At 46.7% G+C, this 18,623-nt stretch overlaps 1 protein-coding gene across 1 annotated transcript in view; it reads left to right on the top strand.

Annotated features, from left to right (window-relative positions):
* CORO1C (coronin, actin binding protein, 1C) overlaps positions 1-18,623 on the top strand; it is a 54,437-nt gene that overhangs the window by 10,237 nt on the left and 25,577 nt on the right. Inside the window, exon 2 of the mRNA XM_009880312.1 lies at positions 15,934-16,133. Coding sequence (XP_009878614.1) covers positions 15,934-16,133 — 200 coding nt within the window. The remainder of the gene's footprint in view (positions 1-15,933; positions 16,134-18,623) is intronic.

The following is an 18,623-nucleotide window of genomic DNA, read 5'->3' as shown; positions in this document are numbered from 1 at the left end:
CCCACCTAATATTTTTAGTTTGCTTATATTCTGGTTGTTAACGCTGAAATTAATCTGATTAGAAACTGCTTACAGCTTTAGTTTACAGTCACACTGGTTATGTAGCCATGTGAAAAGTCAGATTGTCGGTGGCTGACAGGATGTGCGCTGCTATTTTTTTGTCACGATATGCACAAATGCAGGTGGTGGTGGCATTGCTGGGATGAACGCCGCGTCAAAGCTAAAGCAAAAAGGTTTAGGTTAGCTGACGTGACTCTGGAAAGCTGGTGGTGAAAGTTGATTATTCCAAATGTGTTGAACATGCCAGTATAGTTGGGAATTGGTTACTGGGCCCTTTCTTTCGATTTGCTAGTAGGATTGCTTTGTTCTATTTTTCCTCGTGTGAGTAACTATACTAAAAATGAATTACTTGTTTCTCTTTGAGGTTATAATTATTCAGTACTTGATTTTATATGTGGTTTTTTAGATGATAGCATTAGGCATGTAAAATACCAGGTGACACTAGAGTCGTGTGGCTTCTCGGCGCAGCAGTGATGAGCCCGAGAGGTCCCACCGGCAGGTCTGGCTTTGCGCTGGAGCACTCTCTGATGCCGAGGCTGGCACTGATGGTCCTCAGAGGAGCAGACTGTCTGGAGAGGTTCGTAATGGAATATACCAACCATTAGTTGTATTACCAACCATTAGTTGTGTATGCGCCTGCAGAGTTTTGTGTAGTGACTACAAATCTGATCGGAATTAATGGCTAGGTGTGAATGGGGGTAACGATATAGCTATGAAATAGAAGGTGACTGTTGGGCAAATAGCTAATTTTACTTTACACCTCTCCCATGCAGTTCTTCGTGCCAGTAAGACTGATGTAATCTCTTTACAGCAGATCTCTTCGTAAAAAGTCACAAAGTGCTCCTGAAATGGAAAAGGCTTTTGTCATGGCTACCATAAAAGCTTTAAAGTCCCACTCTGTAGGTCAGGAACTAGCAAGGAGCTTGACGGAGAAATAATGAAAATGGTATCTGCTACTGTCTCCTAAGGGGAAAAAAACCCATGTTGTTCTTTCGAAGGCTGCCGGCCTGCTGGTGCTCTCATGGTGCCCATCGATAGAAGAGGTCTCCCTGGTTTAGAGGTGATGAAGTAAAACATGAGCTCTTTGTCAAATTTTCCTCTTTGCTTTTCTTCTTCATTAATGAGTTAGATACCAAGGTATAATCACCTGCATTGGAGAAGGGGCAATAGCATTTCTTCAACCTTATCACTTTGCTTCTTCAAAATTATTTGCTTTGTCTTGTCCCAGTTTTGTTGATGATAACAATAAATGATATATAATGTGCTTTTTGCTATGAGCATGTAATGACTCTTTTGAGGTCTGGCTCTCAGTGGGAGAAGCTGGATGTGGTTGGATCGGTTATGGTGACTCTGTTTGATGTTGAGCTGGGCCTCTCATCCATCATAACTAGGTTTATCTTGTTTTCCCTTTTAATAATTTAATTTGAGAAAGCAATGGAAATAAACCAGTGGTGGGATCTGACTTAAAGTGATTAAGGTTCAGCCTGATGCGGTCAGGCGCGCGGAGATGAGCGCGCAGCTTTCATCTGGAGCATTGCTGAGCTGCGCTTAAGGCTAAGCGTTGCCTTTAGGAAGAATCATGGTTTCCTTGTGGCTCTCCAAGTCTTGGCTGGCCATAGCATCTGCGTCTGTAATCTGTATGTGTACAAGCATATATGTCATCTCTGTACAATTCTTCTTAGCCGAAGATTAAGGCAACCGTTTCTGCAGTCTTACCAAATATGCCTGAGCAGATTTCATGAAACTAGAGGAGAGTGCTGTGCCTAAAACTAAGACCGTGTTTCCATCCATGTATGAACCTAGGCAATACATTTTACCTGCAATTCCTGGTATAAGCAGTCCCCAGAAAATGGACTTCAAATCACTCTGATTGAAGTATTTAGAAATGTGGGAACTTTCCCTCCCTCCTCCTCCGTCCCTGTAGTTCTGCATATAGTTGCCATAGAGACTGCGTTCCGGGGTCCTTGAAAAATCCATTGTTTATCTCACATAAATGTATAAACCTGCTGTATTGAAACATCACACTTTGAAGCATCCCCTTCCCGTGCAAATCTGATAGGGGCTTGACATCCTACGGTACTGCAGGTTTGGATATTGGACGTGCGTCAGGCACAATCAGACAAACTGATAATGGGTATAATTAACACCACCAGGGATTAGCAGGCAATAACAAATTCAAGCCATAGTAAGCACTCTGTCCCTTGGGAGCCGGGCAAACTGGCAGTGCTGGGCAGATGATCACTTGATATGGAAGATAGTCATCAGCAAAAGCTCGGTGGTGAGGGACTCAGCTCAGTGCTAGTATTACCTCTTGAAATTGCCTTCCCCCCCCCTCGCCTTTTCACTTGAAATACTTAAAAACCTCAGGGTTGGATAGTTCATGCTGGAATCTTGAACACCCAACTGATTTGGGGTATATGCTTGGCATTTATTTGGCATTTTTTCATCATGCGGTGGCCAGGCTGTGTTGCAGTTGTTTCTTGCAGTTACCCCTGTAAAACAGATTGATATCCCTGTTTCCAAACTGGAAATGTGAGGTTAAGCATTTTGCTTGGGGTTGCGCATGTACTAGGCTGGGAGTAATTCTGCCATATAATACTAAGTGTACTTATTTTTTTACAGGTGGTTCATCTATTTGCACCAGCACACACAGTCGGATGTGTGTGTGTGTGTGGATAAATGGCCATTCTTACACTTGGCTTTTCAACTGTTAATTCCTTACTGCGGTACTTACATTAGTTATCCTGTATGTTGGAGTTTGGCATAAATAGGCACAAAGCTATCTTGTTCAGAACAGGAGGTGGATTAAATTTTTTTGAGTTTTTGGTGAGGTTTTTTTTTAAGGTTTATTTTCATTTTTGGATCTGCTGAGATTGGTTTGCAAGGCAGGAAAAAAAATCTTCAGCCAGCTTAGACAAAAATGAGTTGCCAGACATACTTCAGCAATATATACTTCTGCTTTAGCACAGCATGAAGTGTAGGCACAAAACACTTTTAGCTGAGTGTCATTGTGCCTTGCAGCATCTTTTTCCTGGCTGCTGCTGCTTTCTGCAGCAATTTGTTAAAAGTTCTGCCTGGTGTCTTAAGGTGCCGTGGTTTAAAGGTGGGCTGCCCTGGTTTGGCCTCCTGTTTCACCATGCTTTGGATGGAAGTACGTTATCTCTATGCACTTCATTTTGCTCCCTGATGTTTCTTTGGGGGTGAAGGTTATCTTTTTGTTCTTTATATGTAGTGCTTGCATCATTGATCTGGTCTACATGGGGAATTCTTAAGCGCTATGAAAGATCACATAAAAACCAGCTGGGGCTTATCTCAGTGGAATACTGCCTCTTGTTTTGGTTGGTCTCCTCCAGAACTGCTTAAATGCCACAGGGACTCTCCAAGGGCTGGAAGTGTGGGTTGCACGTGCAGTAACATGACTGTCAAGCTGACAGGTAAGTAAAGCTTAAAGGTCATCAGACACAGGCTGTAATTCTTCATGCCTCTTACTGAAAACAAGTTCCCCAGCTGAGAGCAGGCTGCCGCAGGTCCCTTCCCCGAGAAACCAGCCTTTGCCCAGCACATATCAGGGTGCAATTCTCCCCATCAGGTAGGCAGAGAGCGGCTGTGGGAGTACTGGGGGTGTCGGGGACAGCAGGTCCACCCCTCGTCCTTGGCACAGGGAGCCTGAGGGTGTAGGAAGATGTTTTCCCTTCTTGCATCTGAATTTCCAAACCAAAAGGGCCAGCTGGGAAAAGTGATGCTGATCCTCACTGCCTCCTTACATTTTCCCAAGTGATTTTTTTTTTCTTGCCTGCCTAGAGAGGTGAGAAAGGTGCTCTGTGTTGCACTCGTGGTTTGACACCAGGTTGCTGCCCTCTCAGCTATGGTGTGCAGTGGCCAGGGCTCTGCCACCGCAAAGGACAGCAGCCTTTGAAACGGATCAGCGACAAAGAACATCTGTAGGACAGAGGAAATGTGTTTGAACTTGGAACCATTTGCTAAAACAGATGTTTGAGGGGCTGTAATTGGTACCACAAGATAAGGATTTAAAATCAAGTTAGCAGATTGAACTATCTGGATTTGAGTTTTAGCCTCCTCCCGTCCCTTCCTCCCTCCCCCAGCCCTGATTTCAAATTGCATGTTACGGAAACGGGACAGAATGACAATGGTACTCTTTGAATTATAGGCTGCTTGGCCAGAAGAGCTGGCAGGACAGCAAATGGAAATCTGGAGAAATACAGACCCGTTCCAACTGTGAGAATTGAGATTCATTTTGCAGCTTATTTGTACAGCATTAAAATCTGAAACGCGTTTGCGTTGTCCAGTCTGAACCTTCTGCGTTCTTCTATGCTGAGGATATTGTCTTGTCTTAACCATTGTTTGGTTTATTTTGAGAACACCAACAGTTCAACGTGAGTGCCTCACCTCTTGGGTGGGTGTTATGGAGCAGCTTGAGAAGTGAAAGTCGCTAAATTGGGCTCCGATTTAGCTAGCGTTTGGATGAAGGTGTTTCTTAGGGTACCCTAACCAAGCCCTTTACTAATTTTTAGAGTCGAGTGTCTCCATTCAGAATAGCAGTGTGATGGACCACACTGGTCAGTGCTGTAACTCCAGTCTAACCGTGACGTTCTCCAGGTCTCTGTCCCATCACGTTTGCCATTACAGGGCTGGAAACAAACTTCAGACACCACGGCAGCGGTGTGTGGCTGCAGCACTGGTCCAAGAGGTGCTGCCATTACGCTTGGCCATCCCGCTCCTCTCTGATCACATCCCTCAAGGCAGCGCTGTCTTCTCAGCGGGCTCCCGGCAGGTCTGGGTGTTGTGCTCCATCCAGCAGACCAGCGGAGCATTTGTGGTCAGGCAGGGCCATCTGGAGAATGCTGCATCCTCGCTTGGTCAGTCTGACTCACACTTGGCTGATCTATTTGTGAGCCTCGGTTGTGCTGATCTGTTGTTTCTGCTTTATTTCTAACTTGTGAGGAATTTGTGTCCCGGCTAACTGCGTGTTTATAGTGGAGGGCTTTCTGCAGGTCTTGGTGTCCTGATGGTGGCTCGCAGTGCTACAGTGCTCTTGAAGAACTGGGACCTATGACCTTTTATCTCCTTAAAACGTCTGTAACATTTATAGTTTCTTCCTATGATACACCATGGCACATTATAATTGAGGATGAATAGAAAACAGTTTATCACGTCCTTTGGAGATTTCTCGTTTTGATAAATCTTCTTGTCATTTTTTTAAGCAATGATCCAATTAACTGTAAGCAAGGAGAAGCAGGGTACTGTTTCCAATAATGTCTTAAAGCTTGTAAGCAAGGAGAAGCAGGGTACTGTTCCAATTTAAAGCCGCTGCAGTTTAACAGTAAAAGTGCTTACCTTAGAAAATACTGTGTTAATCAAATTACCTTCACGTCTGCACCTCTTCTTGACTTTTGCAGAATGGGAAATCCTGCATGTGTTATTTTTTTTCTGTGCTTTGGGCTCCCACCCCCGGGTACTGCTGTCTGCCTGGCTTCTAGCGTAAGTCCATCACTGAAGAGGACAGACTACGTCCTGTATCCAGGACTTGAATTTCAGGTCTAGTGGCTACCGGTGGGTTCCTCTGTCACACACATAGAAAGACCTTACATTTGCCGTTTACTTCATTTGGGCATGTTTGATTGCCTCAAGTTGTAGAAGGAAATACAGTTGTTTTCTGCTGTTAGCACTCTCATGTTAGAAAAAAAATTGCTTGTGCCTTAGCTGGTTAGTTGGCAAAGGTAGGACCTGGTGGTGATTTGGTGAGAAATTAATGAAGCTGTGGTGGGGAAGAGCTCTTTCTCCATTCGTAACCACCACCCTTTGCTGGTACTAAGCTTTAGCCCAAAACCAGGTTGAAAAATAAAATAAAAAAAAAGCTTGTGATGTGTCTCGTGAATATGGTCTGGAAGATGCTCGCATGTAACCTTCAAGAGAGCAGAAGAATTCAGCAAATTGGGGTAGCAGCTCTGAACAGATTGGTACCTCCTTCTTAGCTCTGTTGCACTGATAAGAGAACTAGGTCAGCTCTATGGAGAAAGCATTTTATCTGCATACTTCTCTTAACTGGAATCCTGGCGCTTGGCTGTTGTAACAGGCGTGCTGACTTGCAGCTCTGCACAGGGGGTTGTGCTCTCCATCTCGTGTTTTCCTCGGGGTCAAAGTGTGGTCTGAAGCCCTGTTGCTTTCCTCTCTGTGGCATGTGCTGCTTTTACTGTGGGGGTGATGCAGTCAGTCCCCAGGGGTGTAAGTAGCATCTTCCATTATGCTGGTGTAATGTCTCTGGCTGAAGTTCATAGGGCTGTTGTTCAGCTCTGGAAGTATATTGCTCTGTCTTTTGGCAGTGGATGAGGATACAGTGTGCGAGGAAGCATCTCTGGTGTTTATTTCAGTGGAGAAAGTGGAGGAGAACGAAGGGAGGATATGAAAGGCTATGGCCTTCTGTGGTCAGCTGCTGGAGCAGCGGTGTCTTACGGTGGGAGTCTGTCTACTCTAGTGCAAGGGTTCCCTTCCCTTACCCAGTAAAGCTTGTTTGGTGCCCACCAACTATGCAACTGTCTCCTGTGGCAGCAAAAGTGGAAGTTGAAATGTGGAGATGCACTGAGGCATCTGGGATGCGTAATCCACAGGTACCCTAGTCCTCTTTTCCCCATGTATTCTGTACGTTACTTGCCTTTATGAGATTTTGTCCTGGGTTTCAATGCTTTTTTCCCCTCTGCTTTGCTCTCCTTTGTCTTCTGTTTTCATTTTTACTAACCTTCTTTTGCCCAGCGTGTGCTAAATTTCTATCATCCAGGTATCCCCCAGTACATCACACGTGGCTGCCTATGAGGTTGGCAGCTTTAGTGCCCGCTGACAGAAGATACTATAGAAGATGTAAGGCCCAAAGAGGAGGTTGGTGTGGAGGTTGTTGCTCTGGCACCCGCTCCTGCTCCTCAGCTGCCTCGCCGTTTCAGGCCCAGGGTTTGTGTAATTGCTGCTGTGCTTCTCTTTGCTGGTTACCCATCTCATTATGGCCTCCTGATAAATTATTTTGTGTAATGATTTTTGTGGGCATTCATTGCTCTAGCTTTATGGTAGATGACACAGATTAAATGAAGACAGACAGAGCTTTCTGTTTGGGGTAATGACTTTCAACTGCAGTGTCCTTTTGTCACTGTAAATTATGGTAAATGATGTAATTTTAGACCGTAAAGATCCAAGCTACAAAATAGCATAAGTAGTAAGATTCCCCCAGAAGATGAATTGCATACCTTGAAATCTTTAAGCAAAAAATATCCATTGCATCCCTCTGTGCACGTGAAAGGAGTGTCAGCCACAGTGTCGGATATGTGCGCTTGAGGTGAGCACGTACAGGGCAAACTCTTAGGAAATAACATGTGCTCCTTGATGATGCCTAGAAGATTTATGCGTTACAGGCACTTCTGACTTAAGAGTTCTTCATATTATAATGGTCTTACTATGATTGTTTCAGGGCACTGTTCTGAAAACCAGAATTGTATCAAGTATTTCACAGGTTAGAACCAACACCTTGCACTTTGTCCAGAACAGCAATTTCAGCTTATTTTAAGTGTGGGTTGTGTTACATTTTTGAATGTGCTGGGCTCCCCAGTTGAGATATAATCGAATTCCCTGGTAGTTTGTGGTTTAGGTTCCCATCCCAAAATAGAATCTCGCCAGTGGTATAACAGCTGGAAATTTCAGTATTAAGTTCATATTCCAGCTTTTTGTCTTTAAAATGAAGTGAAATCAGATGGCAGAGTCTTGCTCAACCTAGACTAAAGTAACCAAAGACTGAAAATAATCTGTGCACAAATATGATGTATTTTGGAATTGTGACCATCTGTAGTAGTGTTCACCCTTAGTTTAAATAACTCTGAACATCTGAAAACAAAAGTTCTGTCAGCAGTGGACTTAATATGAATTGATTTGAAATGGTATACCATCGAGGGAATAGCATTATGTTTAGAAGTAGGGGACTGCATCAAGGTATTCATGGCTGTTCCTTTTGTTCTGCCAGAGGTTTCATGTGAAGTCGTGGGGTGAGCTGAAATTTTTGTGGCCTTGTGACATTTTTTTCTTCACTTCCTCCCTTCCCCAAATATTGCAAGACTTAATATCACGAGACTGAGTTGATTGATTCCCCTGATACTTGCAGAGGGAGATGAAGTCCTCCTTCAGCCTTGCGGGTGGCATACTGGTTCTTCACCGTGCCAATGGTGAGAATTTACTGCTCTTGTTGTCTGATGCCAGTCATGGCGCTGATCTCGCTGTAGGACACGTGCTCGCCTTGGTCTCCCGTGGTGGTTACCTTGCTCCTTTGGGGCTTGTCAGTCTGGGCTCATTTGGTTTCAAAGAAAGGATGGTCTTCACTGTCCCTGCTATCTGCATGGCTCAACTGGTGGAGCCAGCAGCAACCGCTTGCCCGCTTGCTTCCCCCACAGATGTGTCTCACTTTCCTTCCTCTGCCAAAGGTGTGCTCAAAAATGCTGTCCTTCAAATGATCCGGCAGACTTTTCTAGATGAGTGAGTCTTCCAAGACATTTGCAAGACACTGTCCTGTGCAGTACAGTAAGGCTGTAAAGTATTTGTGTGGAATATGTGTGCAACTAAACTAAGCACGAGGCAGCGTGTGTCCGCAGGCACCCATATGTGCGTTGGGGCTTATGTGCAATGTGCAGTGCATGCGAACGGGTTACAGAGAATCCACGGAGGTTGCACAACCAAGCGCTCTGCAGTTAAGAAATGTCAGAAGTGAGCGATTAGGAAATAACCTGGGTAATATTTGTTCCCTTTTTCACACGCAGTGGGGTACGGCTGTTAGCTCAGTCCCCGCTCTGCTGTCCCCTTGCTCTATTGGCCACGCAGTGATGGCCGTGGTAGTGGGACGGAGTCCTCCTTGCCTGTGTGGAGCAGGGAGTGAGATGGGATGGTGGTCTCTTTATGGCCTTAAAACCTCTGAATGTTTATATCCTCCGTTCCATGTGCAGCTCTGTACCTTATCTACCATATGATGTTCAAAGTGCTCTGAAGAGTGAATTGCTAGATTCCTTGTGGGCTTTTCTCTGGTGCTTATCTCCATGATGGCCAACTGCTCCGCAGATGTGGCTCAGCCCTGCTGCGAGGGAGGGTGTTTTCTCCGTGCTGGGGGCACTTAGGCCTCAGGTTGAAACATCCATAGCCTGGTTATTGGCTTAAGATTATAACATACTTTCTATTTTTTTTTTTAAAAAAAAAAAAACAGTTTCAGCTTGGAGCACTCATCGCTTTTGCGGATGAGACCCAAGCATCTCAGCCCAGGTGTTCAGAAAGTCTGAACAGACTTTCTGAACTTTCTGGGCTGCACAGTCAATGCGTTGGTACTTGAGAAACCTCTGGGCTTCCCCGCATCAGGGACCCGTGATGTGGGCTGTCCCATCATCTTGCAGGGAAGGTGTGGGCTGTTGCACAGGTGAGACTGTCCCCTCTCCCCGCTGGCCCCAGCACCCTGTCCAACCCATAACAAATGAGGCAGGTGCCCCCAATATTAATTATCATTTGCAACTGGCGCTGGTGGCATTGCCTATAGTCCATCTTCATTTTTTTTTTTTTTCCTCCTTATCTGCTTCTCATTTGTTGATAGTTATCTGAGACTGTACATTTATTCCCAAGCTGCCATTGAACTGTATGCAACCTCTTCAATAAGGCTCTAATTCTGAGTTTGGGGGCTCACCATCAACAGCTGCAATTTATCTTGACATTTTCCACTTGAGGAAGAGCCTTTCCAGTCCCAAGTACCGACCTTTTCTAAGTGCTGTTCCCCCTACCCAGTGCATTTGTATCTCCTCACCCCCCTTTAACAGTAGCCTACGGCTGCCTGTGACTTAAACTAGCCCTTTATTTCAAATGTCTCCCTTTCCAGAAGGGATCACAATCACATGGCCTGAGCAGGATTTTGCCATTAGTGGGGGGTTTTCCTGTAAGTGTTCCCTAGCAGGATGCGTTTCCTCTTGCATAAGCAGGCTGGAAACCCTCCGAAGCCACAGAAATACATCTGTTGGATTCTCGAGACAGATAAATCCTTTATAAACAGGAAAATGGGCAAACTCATGGTAACTCTTGTGACACATCATGATGGGAGATCAGAAAGAAATGGAATGAAAAGTATCACTGTGCAAGCACGGCTGACGGCATCCTGCATTTCTAAGGTCCTTTTAAATGCTGACACAAAGGCCAGCGGCTGAGCCGTACGGCGGGCACAGACGGTGGGAGACAAAATTAAATGTTTGGTAAAATTCAGCTGGCAGTCACTTGACATTTGAGGGGAAACCAGAAGAGTTTTGAAGGTTCTTTCCTACGTCCCCACCAGGACGTGTAAGATGCCGTGTGTCGCAGAGCGGGATCCAGGAGATCAGCGCAGTCGTAGATCTGTCAGCACTTCTATTGTCGTGGTCTTTGCAGGGTGTCTAACGCTTCTGTTTTAATTTTGCTGAGGGCTGTAACTCTGGCAAAATTTAAACTCCTTTCAACTCCTAGTCGTGAGGTTTTAAATCCTCCAAATTTGTACTCTACCAGAGGAAAAAAAAAAAAAAAAAAAAAAGAAAATATTTCCTGTCTAGCAAGTGTATGGAGATTGTTCCAGCTCCTTAGCTAAGCTTTAACAGCAGAGACAATGATCTAATTAGACTTCCTTTTTAAAAACTCTTGCTCCAAGTCCACTTCCTAAGAGTAAAGCCCTAGCACAGCCCTGTCCACCATGGATGCGCTTTCTTGCCCGCTCGGGTATTTCCAAAGCCACTTCCCAAGGGTCCCAAGTCAGAGTTTTGCCTGTGTGATAGAGGCTGAATCAGTCTTTCCTTTTGGTGAATCATGTCAGATATCGGAGTCTCACCTGATAATCCTACGAGAGGCCAACCTGGGAGCTCCTGCCTGCGCCCACGGCTGCGCGTGGCCCTGCCGAAAGAACCTGTGGCAACCAAATTCAGCTGTGGTTTTCTTGCAGATGGTGGAGGAGGGGATCCTTTGGCACTGCAGTATTGCGAAACGAATGAGGATGCTGAATTCTCTTCACGTTTTAACTAGAGGCTGGGGTAGGGAGAAGATGACTTTTTTTTTTGGTGTTCAGGACCAAGCTATAACCCTGTTTTGTTTTTCACCTGCTGGCTTTCTGCGGTGTGCTGAAAGATCCACGCTCGATGCTCTTTATAACTACAGCCTGCACAATTTCCCCCCCCCTCCCCTCCCTCCTCCTCTTTGGAGAGCAGCCAGATCAAAATGGCTGTGATCCAAAGCCAAGAATCACTCCCTTTGCTATGGAAATGAGGACTTGGAGGCTGCTCGCCATGTGTTCATCACAGAGTTTCTGCTAAGGATGATGAGCTGTAGGTGGGGAAGAGGGCAGCGAAGGTGTGCTGGAACAAATCCGCTTGGAACAAATAAGGATATTTGGGGGATACATCTGACTCTTTGCATTTTTTAAAAGGCATTTATAGAAAACCGAAAAATTACCCTTTCCATCAAGTGGTAAAGATGAGGGAAATAAAGTAGTAGCCTTTCACCATAGGATAAAGGGTGTTCCTCTCCAGTAGGGTGGAAGACCTCCCAGTATCTGATGTTTGAGATAAGCATTTATTTTTTTTTATGGTGTTCTGGCATTGATCAAGTGAAGGAAAGACATAATTAACCAAGCTATACTAATAATCCTTCTTCTTAGCTATCATATCCACATTCCCAGCGTTAAAGCGGACAAATTGCAAAACCCCTGGGTGTATGAGACGTTGACACAGGGCAATTTGCTGCGCGTTAACTCAGCAAGGCAGGTTTAAGCCCTCGCTTTACCTTCTTCTAAACCATCAGATTTTAATCTTGATGCACAGCGGGATGGGAACATTGCCAGTGGGTGAACAGTCATGAAAACTGACTGTGCACAAAGCAGGGGACTTTTCCCTTCTCCTAGACCAGTTACATGCCCCAGGCAGATGAGCGAGTAGGGTTTTGCTGCAAAAAGACCTGCGAGGTGTGTTTTCAGAAGGGAAAGGGGATGAGCTGTTCACAAGCTTCCTGCGGTGTTGCAGCACCGTTGGGCTTTGCAAGAACGATCCCTGCTTCTTCAGGGTGGCCTGGTGTCACCTCGCGTGCGATGGCTGGGAGGGAGGGATGGAGGAAGGAAGGGGGTGATGCTGCTCTTGCATGGTGCTCGCAGCAGCAGGACTTTGCGTCCAGCTCTGGAGCCCCCAACATAGGAAAGACATGGACCTGTTGGCGTCCAGAGGAGGCCCACAAAGATGCTGGGAGGGCTGGAGCCCCTCTGCTGGGAGGACAGGCTGGGAGAGTTGGGGGGGTTCAGCCTGGAGAAGAGAAGGCTCCGGGGAGACCTTCGAGCCCCTTCCAGTCCCTAAAGGGTCTCCAGCAGAGCTGGGCACTTGTTACAAGGGCATGGAGTGATAGGATGAGGGGGAATGGCTTCAAACTGGAAGAGGGGAGATTTAGATTAGACATTAGGAAGAATTGGCTGTGCGGGTGGTGATCCCCTGGGGCAGGTTGCCCCGAGAAGCTGTGGCTGCCCCATCCCTGGAGGTGTTCAAGGCCAGGTTGGACGGGGCTTGGAGCAACCTGGGCTGGTGGGAGGTGGCCCTGCCCAGGGCAGGAGAGGTGGAACTCAATGATCTTGAAGGTCCCTTCCAACTCTAACCATTCTATGATTCTATGATTTGGTGGAGTCGAAGCCGTGGATGCCAAAGTCCGGGCAGCAGAGCCCTGCCCGCCGTGTAGTGCCCGAACAGCTTACTGCTGGGAGGAGCCCTCTCGGGATGAAAATGTCTGACAGGTCTCAGAATGAGTCTACACAATAAATTAGTAACTGGGTGTGGAACTGCATTTTTTTATGATGTATCTTAATTGGGCCTGGGGCAGGTTGATAGTACAAGCGCGTTTCTTGTCTCTTGGGGATCTTCGAGTTGAAATTCACCTTTTCTTTGTGCGTGATTCAGTGGGGCTGGGGCTCGGCTGGGATCATGCTCTGAATCCACCCAGGGAACGGTGCTGGTGCCCGTGGACGGGGCCGTGCCCTGCCTCGTCCACCCACCCGCCCTCCCCACTGGGGACGTGCATCCCCGGGGAGCCTGCCCGTCCGCCTGCGCTGGCACCGCTCCACCTCGAGGCACGACATACCATCTGCTTCCGCAGAGTTTCTCCCATCCATTTTGGATAACTTATCCTCCTCCTTTGCCTGAAAACAAAACAAAAACCTGCATGGCACTCTGAGTGGAGCAGTTGTATTTCTCTCCCCCCAAAAATGGGCGCGCTTCACTGCCAGGTGATTAATTATCTGTCCTGCGTGCATAATGGTTTGCTCCTGATATTTCATAGTGCCGTTGCATGAAAGGTGCTGCCTGCTCTACGGCTTCAGCTGCTCCATCCAGCTGTGGAGTTGAACATTTCTCCTTATGAGTGTAAAAAGAAACGGGTGTCTGGGTTTTGCACCCCTTACCTGCTGCCTGGAGCTGGAGAGCAGCTCCTGGTTTATAGCTTCCCATCGCACTTGGGTGTCACTGGGTGTGCCCAGCATGGAACAGGCTTTTTATTTGTGCTGTATGTGAAATAGTTGGCAGAAATTGTACAATGCAATTCGATTAACTGATGTTAAGTACGGAGGAAGCCTAAGTTCATTTATAATGCGATAGTAATCATTAATAATTTTTATATATAGCTTTTTTTCGCGTGGTCATCTTAAACACCCCAATCATTCACAAAATTTTGCATTTAAAAGCTACACCTATTTTTTCTTAAACTGCGTGAGTTTGTAACAAAATGGTGTTTGTGGTGCTTCTGTAGCTCTGAAATGACCGAGTTCGCTGGGGAGACTGAACAGGGCATCGCTATAGAAATGGTACCGTGAGAAACGCTGCGGGGAAAACCCACCTACTCGCGATGGCTGGAAATAAATGCAGAACGCTTCACGCCTGTGTCACCGCCTTGTAGAGGTCAGGTCATCGGTGGCTGAAAGCCATTGCCACCTGCATGCCTGGTGTGAAGGCGGTCCATGGCCTCCACCCCACACCTGGGGACTGATGTCCCCATCGCAGAAAGGACCCCATAATCGCAGCATTTCTTATCCGTGTCACAGAGAAGCTGGCTTTTCCCCAAATGGGTAACTCACTGCCTGGGCCGCAACTCTCGGTCTAGGCTTTGCTCTTACTGTCGCACTGGTGACAGCGATGGCACTTGCACCTCGGCAGCGGGTTCGCGTGGGCAGCAGCTGCCCAGACTGGGGATGGAGCCATCATGGAGATGGCCAGTGCCAATTCCCAGATGCTTCAGCGGGATGTGGTGGTCGGGGGGGAGCTGGTGGAAAACAAATATGCTGATTCTTCTTTCTAATCTATGCGGAAAATGGAGTATTTCACTCGATAGCTGTCTGTTATGTTAATTGTAACATTTTTCTCCACTTCAAACATATTACATGACTGCGTATTTCCCAGCTCTGATGAGTGCTTTCCTTTAGTTATTCAGCTTTTTGCTGCTGTTAATTTATTTTTTTCTAACCTACGAGACTACAAAACAGCGATCATTCTGAAGTCTCTTTTTCGCTATGCTTTCATGCGAAGCCTTTGCAGTTAGCGACAGCCGTACAACCTTTTATCACTTTTGCTGCAGACAGGCTGTGCAGCGGGAGTCGTGCTGGAGCCACGTTCAGAGTCTCTCACTTGAGAGCGTCAGGCTGGTGGGTCTGGAGCAAGAAGCTCTGTCAAGCTGAGCAGTTTTTCCCATCCTCTGCATGTGCTTGGGGACCGACTGGGAGGCAAGATAGGAGGACTCTGCTTATTTTTAATTTTTTAAAGCAGACTTTCAGCACTTAAAGGGAGCTTACAGGAAAGATGGAGAGAGACTCTTTATCAGGGAGTGTAACAATACGTTGAGGGGTAATGGTTTTAATTTTTTTTTTTTTTTGCTTTCCCTAGAGACTGGGGCAGAAATATTTTTCTCCTATGTAAAAGCGAGATGCTATATGGAGGCTCTTCGTTCTCCTGCAAGCCCTGATCGAGGGAGAGGAATCTTGTATGATGGGAAAAGTCCTTCCCAGATGTGAGGTCTCCATAAGGTTGCATACGTGGAGGGCAGGACAGTCGCTTGCTTCCAGGGTTGGTGTTCGCATGCGGTGTTGTGCCTGTGTCTTCTTCTAGGGCTTGGGTGCTGGAATTTTCCACACCAGTCCCTTTCCCTCTATTCTAACTCAAGCCTTCTTGAAAATTATTCTTCTCAAAAGAAGTGCTACAGACACACTAAGTTAATTAGCTTGTTTCCATTACTCCTTTCTGCCTAGGAAACTAATTTTATTATTTTTTAGTGAGATTTTGGAGTTAGAAGAAAGCAATGGAAGCTCGTGAACATGTGGAACCACTTCACAGGAACACCGGATTTTGAGAGCTTGCATTTTTATTTACATCTTCTGGACCCTGTCTGACTTGAAAGTAAACAAGTTCAATCTGAGACCAGATTTATCCCCCGAAAATATGTGGAGACTTGTCTAAAAACTGCTTTTAGGATTAGGAACTTCCTTTGCTGCAATAAGAGAATACATTTACAATGGGAAAACCGATGCTTAACCGGCAAATTCTTTCTGTAAAACACCCGTGGAAGTGGAGTTCCGTTGTGTTTGGCACAAAACAATCTGAAACTTTAAAAAAAAAGAAGAAAAAGGCAAAAGTAGCTGAGAATTTAGGTCTAAAGGAAGGTGCGGGAATAGGGAGTGAAACTGTATGTCTGTGTTGCTGGCAGTGGGGTGATGGCACAGATGAGAAGGTCCTGCGGAGGTCCTCAGCAGGTGTCTTCTGGGCGAGCGGGATGTCCCTGCACCTGTAACTGATCTCCTTCTTTTGACGTTCCTCTTCCCTGCAGACACAATGAGGCGAGTGGTACGACAGAGCAAATTTCGGCACGTGTTTGGCCAAGCGGTGAAAAACGATCAGTGTTACGACGACATCCGCGTTTCCCGTGTTACTTGGGATAGCTCCTTTTGTGCAGTAAACCCCCGATTTGTTGCAATAATTGTAGATGCTAGCGGTGGCGGAGCGTTCCTGGTGCTGCCTTTGCACAAGGTAAGTGCTTTTTGAAAGTTTCTCGCTATTACACGCTCAGCTTTCTTGTCATTTCGGCACTTGTTTACGAATAACATTAAGGCTGCGAAGTCTCTGCTGTGTTGTGACAAATGCTGCTCAGTAGTGCCATGTAAGAATCCATTTAATGTCTCTGTAATCAGCCTGATACTTCCTGTACATTACACACAGTAAATAAGCAGTTTGCTTCACTAATCTGAGCCAATTCCTTATGACAGAAGTTTCTACATAGAGTCACACTCCTAATGAAACCTCTCGATTTATAATGGCAGCGGTCAGGTTTTTCCACTGTCGGGGGTTCAGCTTTTTGAGTGTCACTTAATTCAGAAAAGCACCTGAGCCTAATTATTCCTTGCAGCCCCGTGTCAGATGGATGCGAGAGAGGGAGCTGGTTGCAAGAAGGGCATTTCCACAGGCCTCCTGGCCCGTGGAAATTGAGCTGGTCTCGGCTGCTGCCAGCCCCTTCAGCTATTATTTCTCTATACAGTGTAAGACAAGAACGATCTCGGTAAGAAAACAGCTCCTCTGAGTACCATCGCAGCTGTCCTGCCATTCTCCCCCATCACCGGGTTATGTCTAGGCTTCGTTATACTTTAGCCAGATCTTGTTATTCTGTAGTACCCGACGTACTGAGGAGAGGGGCTTCCCCTCATCTTGGGCAGGGAAACACCCCTTACCTTCTCTACTGTCCAACGTGCTGCTAAGTCTCCAATAAATAATCGTTCAGAGAGCCCCTATATGCACTCTGCTTCTTTCCCTTCTACTCTGAATGGATTTGGAGAGCCCCAGGGGTGTGCTTTGTGAAACACACAGCAAAGTTAGGTTCCTCTCCACGTGCCATGAGAACGGCTGCATGAAGGGTTTGGAGCGAGGCTGAAAAGATGGGTACAGAAGCCGTCCTGGCAGTCTCTTACAATGCCGTGGTATGAAAGCCCACAAAAGAGCAGGAGCAGTGTCTCTGGCCGAAACACATTCCACTTGCCCCCTGATACTGCGTGGAAAAAAATTGCAGAGCATCTTTGTCCCGCCCTTAGTGGAGAGTGGTGCTCTCGTCGCCCTTTCTGATGCTTAACCAGCAAATTCTGGTGATGGCAATTCTCACTTTTTTTTTTTTCTCTGTGACCCTCAAGCTTCTCTCTCAACTATACACTTAAGATGTCCTCAGTCTGTCATCAGCCCTGTCCTTTTTTTCTAGCTCCATTTGCAGATCTGCCCTGTTTATATATAGAAATAGTGACCAGAATTGAATATAGCATCCCACGTGGCGAGTGCGTTAGAGGAACAGCGGTAGCGAGTTCTCACTCATGCCTCAGTTGCGCTAAGCGAAGCGAGCCGAGCCCCCGGCCTCCCGAAATAGCTCTCCATTTTGCTCCTCTCACTGACAGCCCGGCTTTGCATGTATTCTGTTTTGTGCTCATCTTCAGCCCGCGTGTCCTGCTCTTGCCCAAGCCGTGCGCGTGTGGCGGTGGTGCAGACCTCCATTAGAAATTCCTTGCTCAACACAGCTCGTGGTTGCGCTCGTGTGGTGTCACGGCACCATCAGACGCTGATGGTGCCGTGGACGCACACCCCTCTTTTTCTTCTTACTTCCCAATGATCTCTCAGTCCCTGGCAGAAATTCCTGCTAATTCTGAGTGATCTGCCCTTTTGCGTTTTTAAGTGCCATCTTAGGTTGGTGGGGTTTTTTATGGGGGTTATTCCTCCTGTGCTTCTCTATATTTGTCATTACCTTTGTGCCCTCAACGATGTTCCTGTCTTACACAGCTGTTTAATATTCGCATATGAGAAGGTTTCATGCAAAGCTGGAGGACCTCTGTTCCTAAACCCCTCAGCCCGACACGTTCTTTTGCAATGCAACACGTTGCTGGCGTTGCTCTAGCCAGTTCCTATGTTCCTCATTTATTTTTATAGCCGCGGCTGATGAAATTGTTCCTTTGGTTCCTTCAACGCTGTAACGTTTTGATGTCTGTTACCGGAGGTATCCATTGAGATCCTCGCTGTTATACTGGGGGGAGCGGAGGGGGGTCAAACAAAGGGGTCAATTTTAAACCCTGGGTTTGGTCTGATTTTAAAATTGAGCTATAAAAACACCCTGGCCACATCTCGGAGCTGTGGGGAGGCTGCCAGGGAGAACGGCCCTCTTATAACTTAATTGCATCGCGTCCACTCGCATCCAGCGCTGCGCGGGGTCACTCTCAGTTACTTCTCATGTGGTTTGACCTTCCGCCAGGCTTGGGCCGAGCCTGCGCTTCAAAGGGCCCGAGTCATCGCAGAAAGGGAGTTTTTACTCGTTTTAATTTTTATTTTTTTTTACCCCTCCCTTCCCAAATTTCACTAAATTGCGGCATTTGGGTGTTTCGGGGTTGTTTTTTGTCGCGGCGGTGGCTTTTTGCTGCAGGCGGGCGGCTGCCGGCGCCCTCCCCGGCCATGGGCAGGGGGTCGGGGGGGTGTGTGTGGGGTGTGTATGTGTGG

Source organism: Charadrius vociferus, unplaced genomic scaffold (genome assembly GCF_000708025.1).
Source record: "Charadrius vociferus isolate BGI_N301 unplaced genomic scaffold, ASM70802v2 scaffold332, whole genome shotgun sequence".
In the NCBI taxonomy this organism is placed as follows: domain Eukaryota; kingdom Metazoa; phylum Chordata; class Aves; order Charadriiformes; family Charadriidae; genus Charadrius; species Charadrius vociferus.
This window is presented reverse-complemented; position numbering and strand designations above follow the sequence as displayed.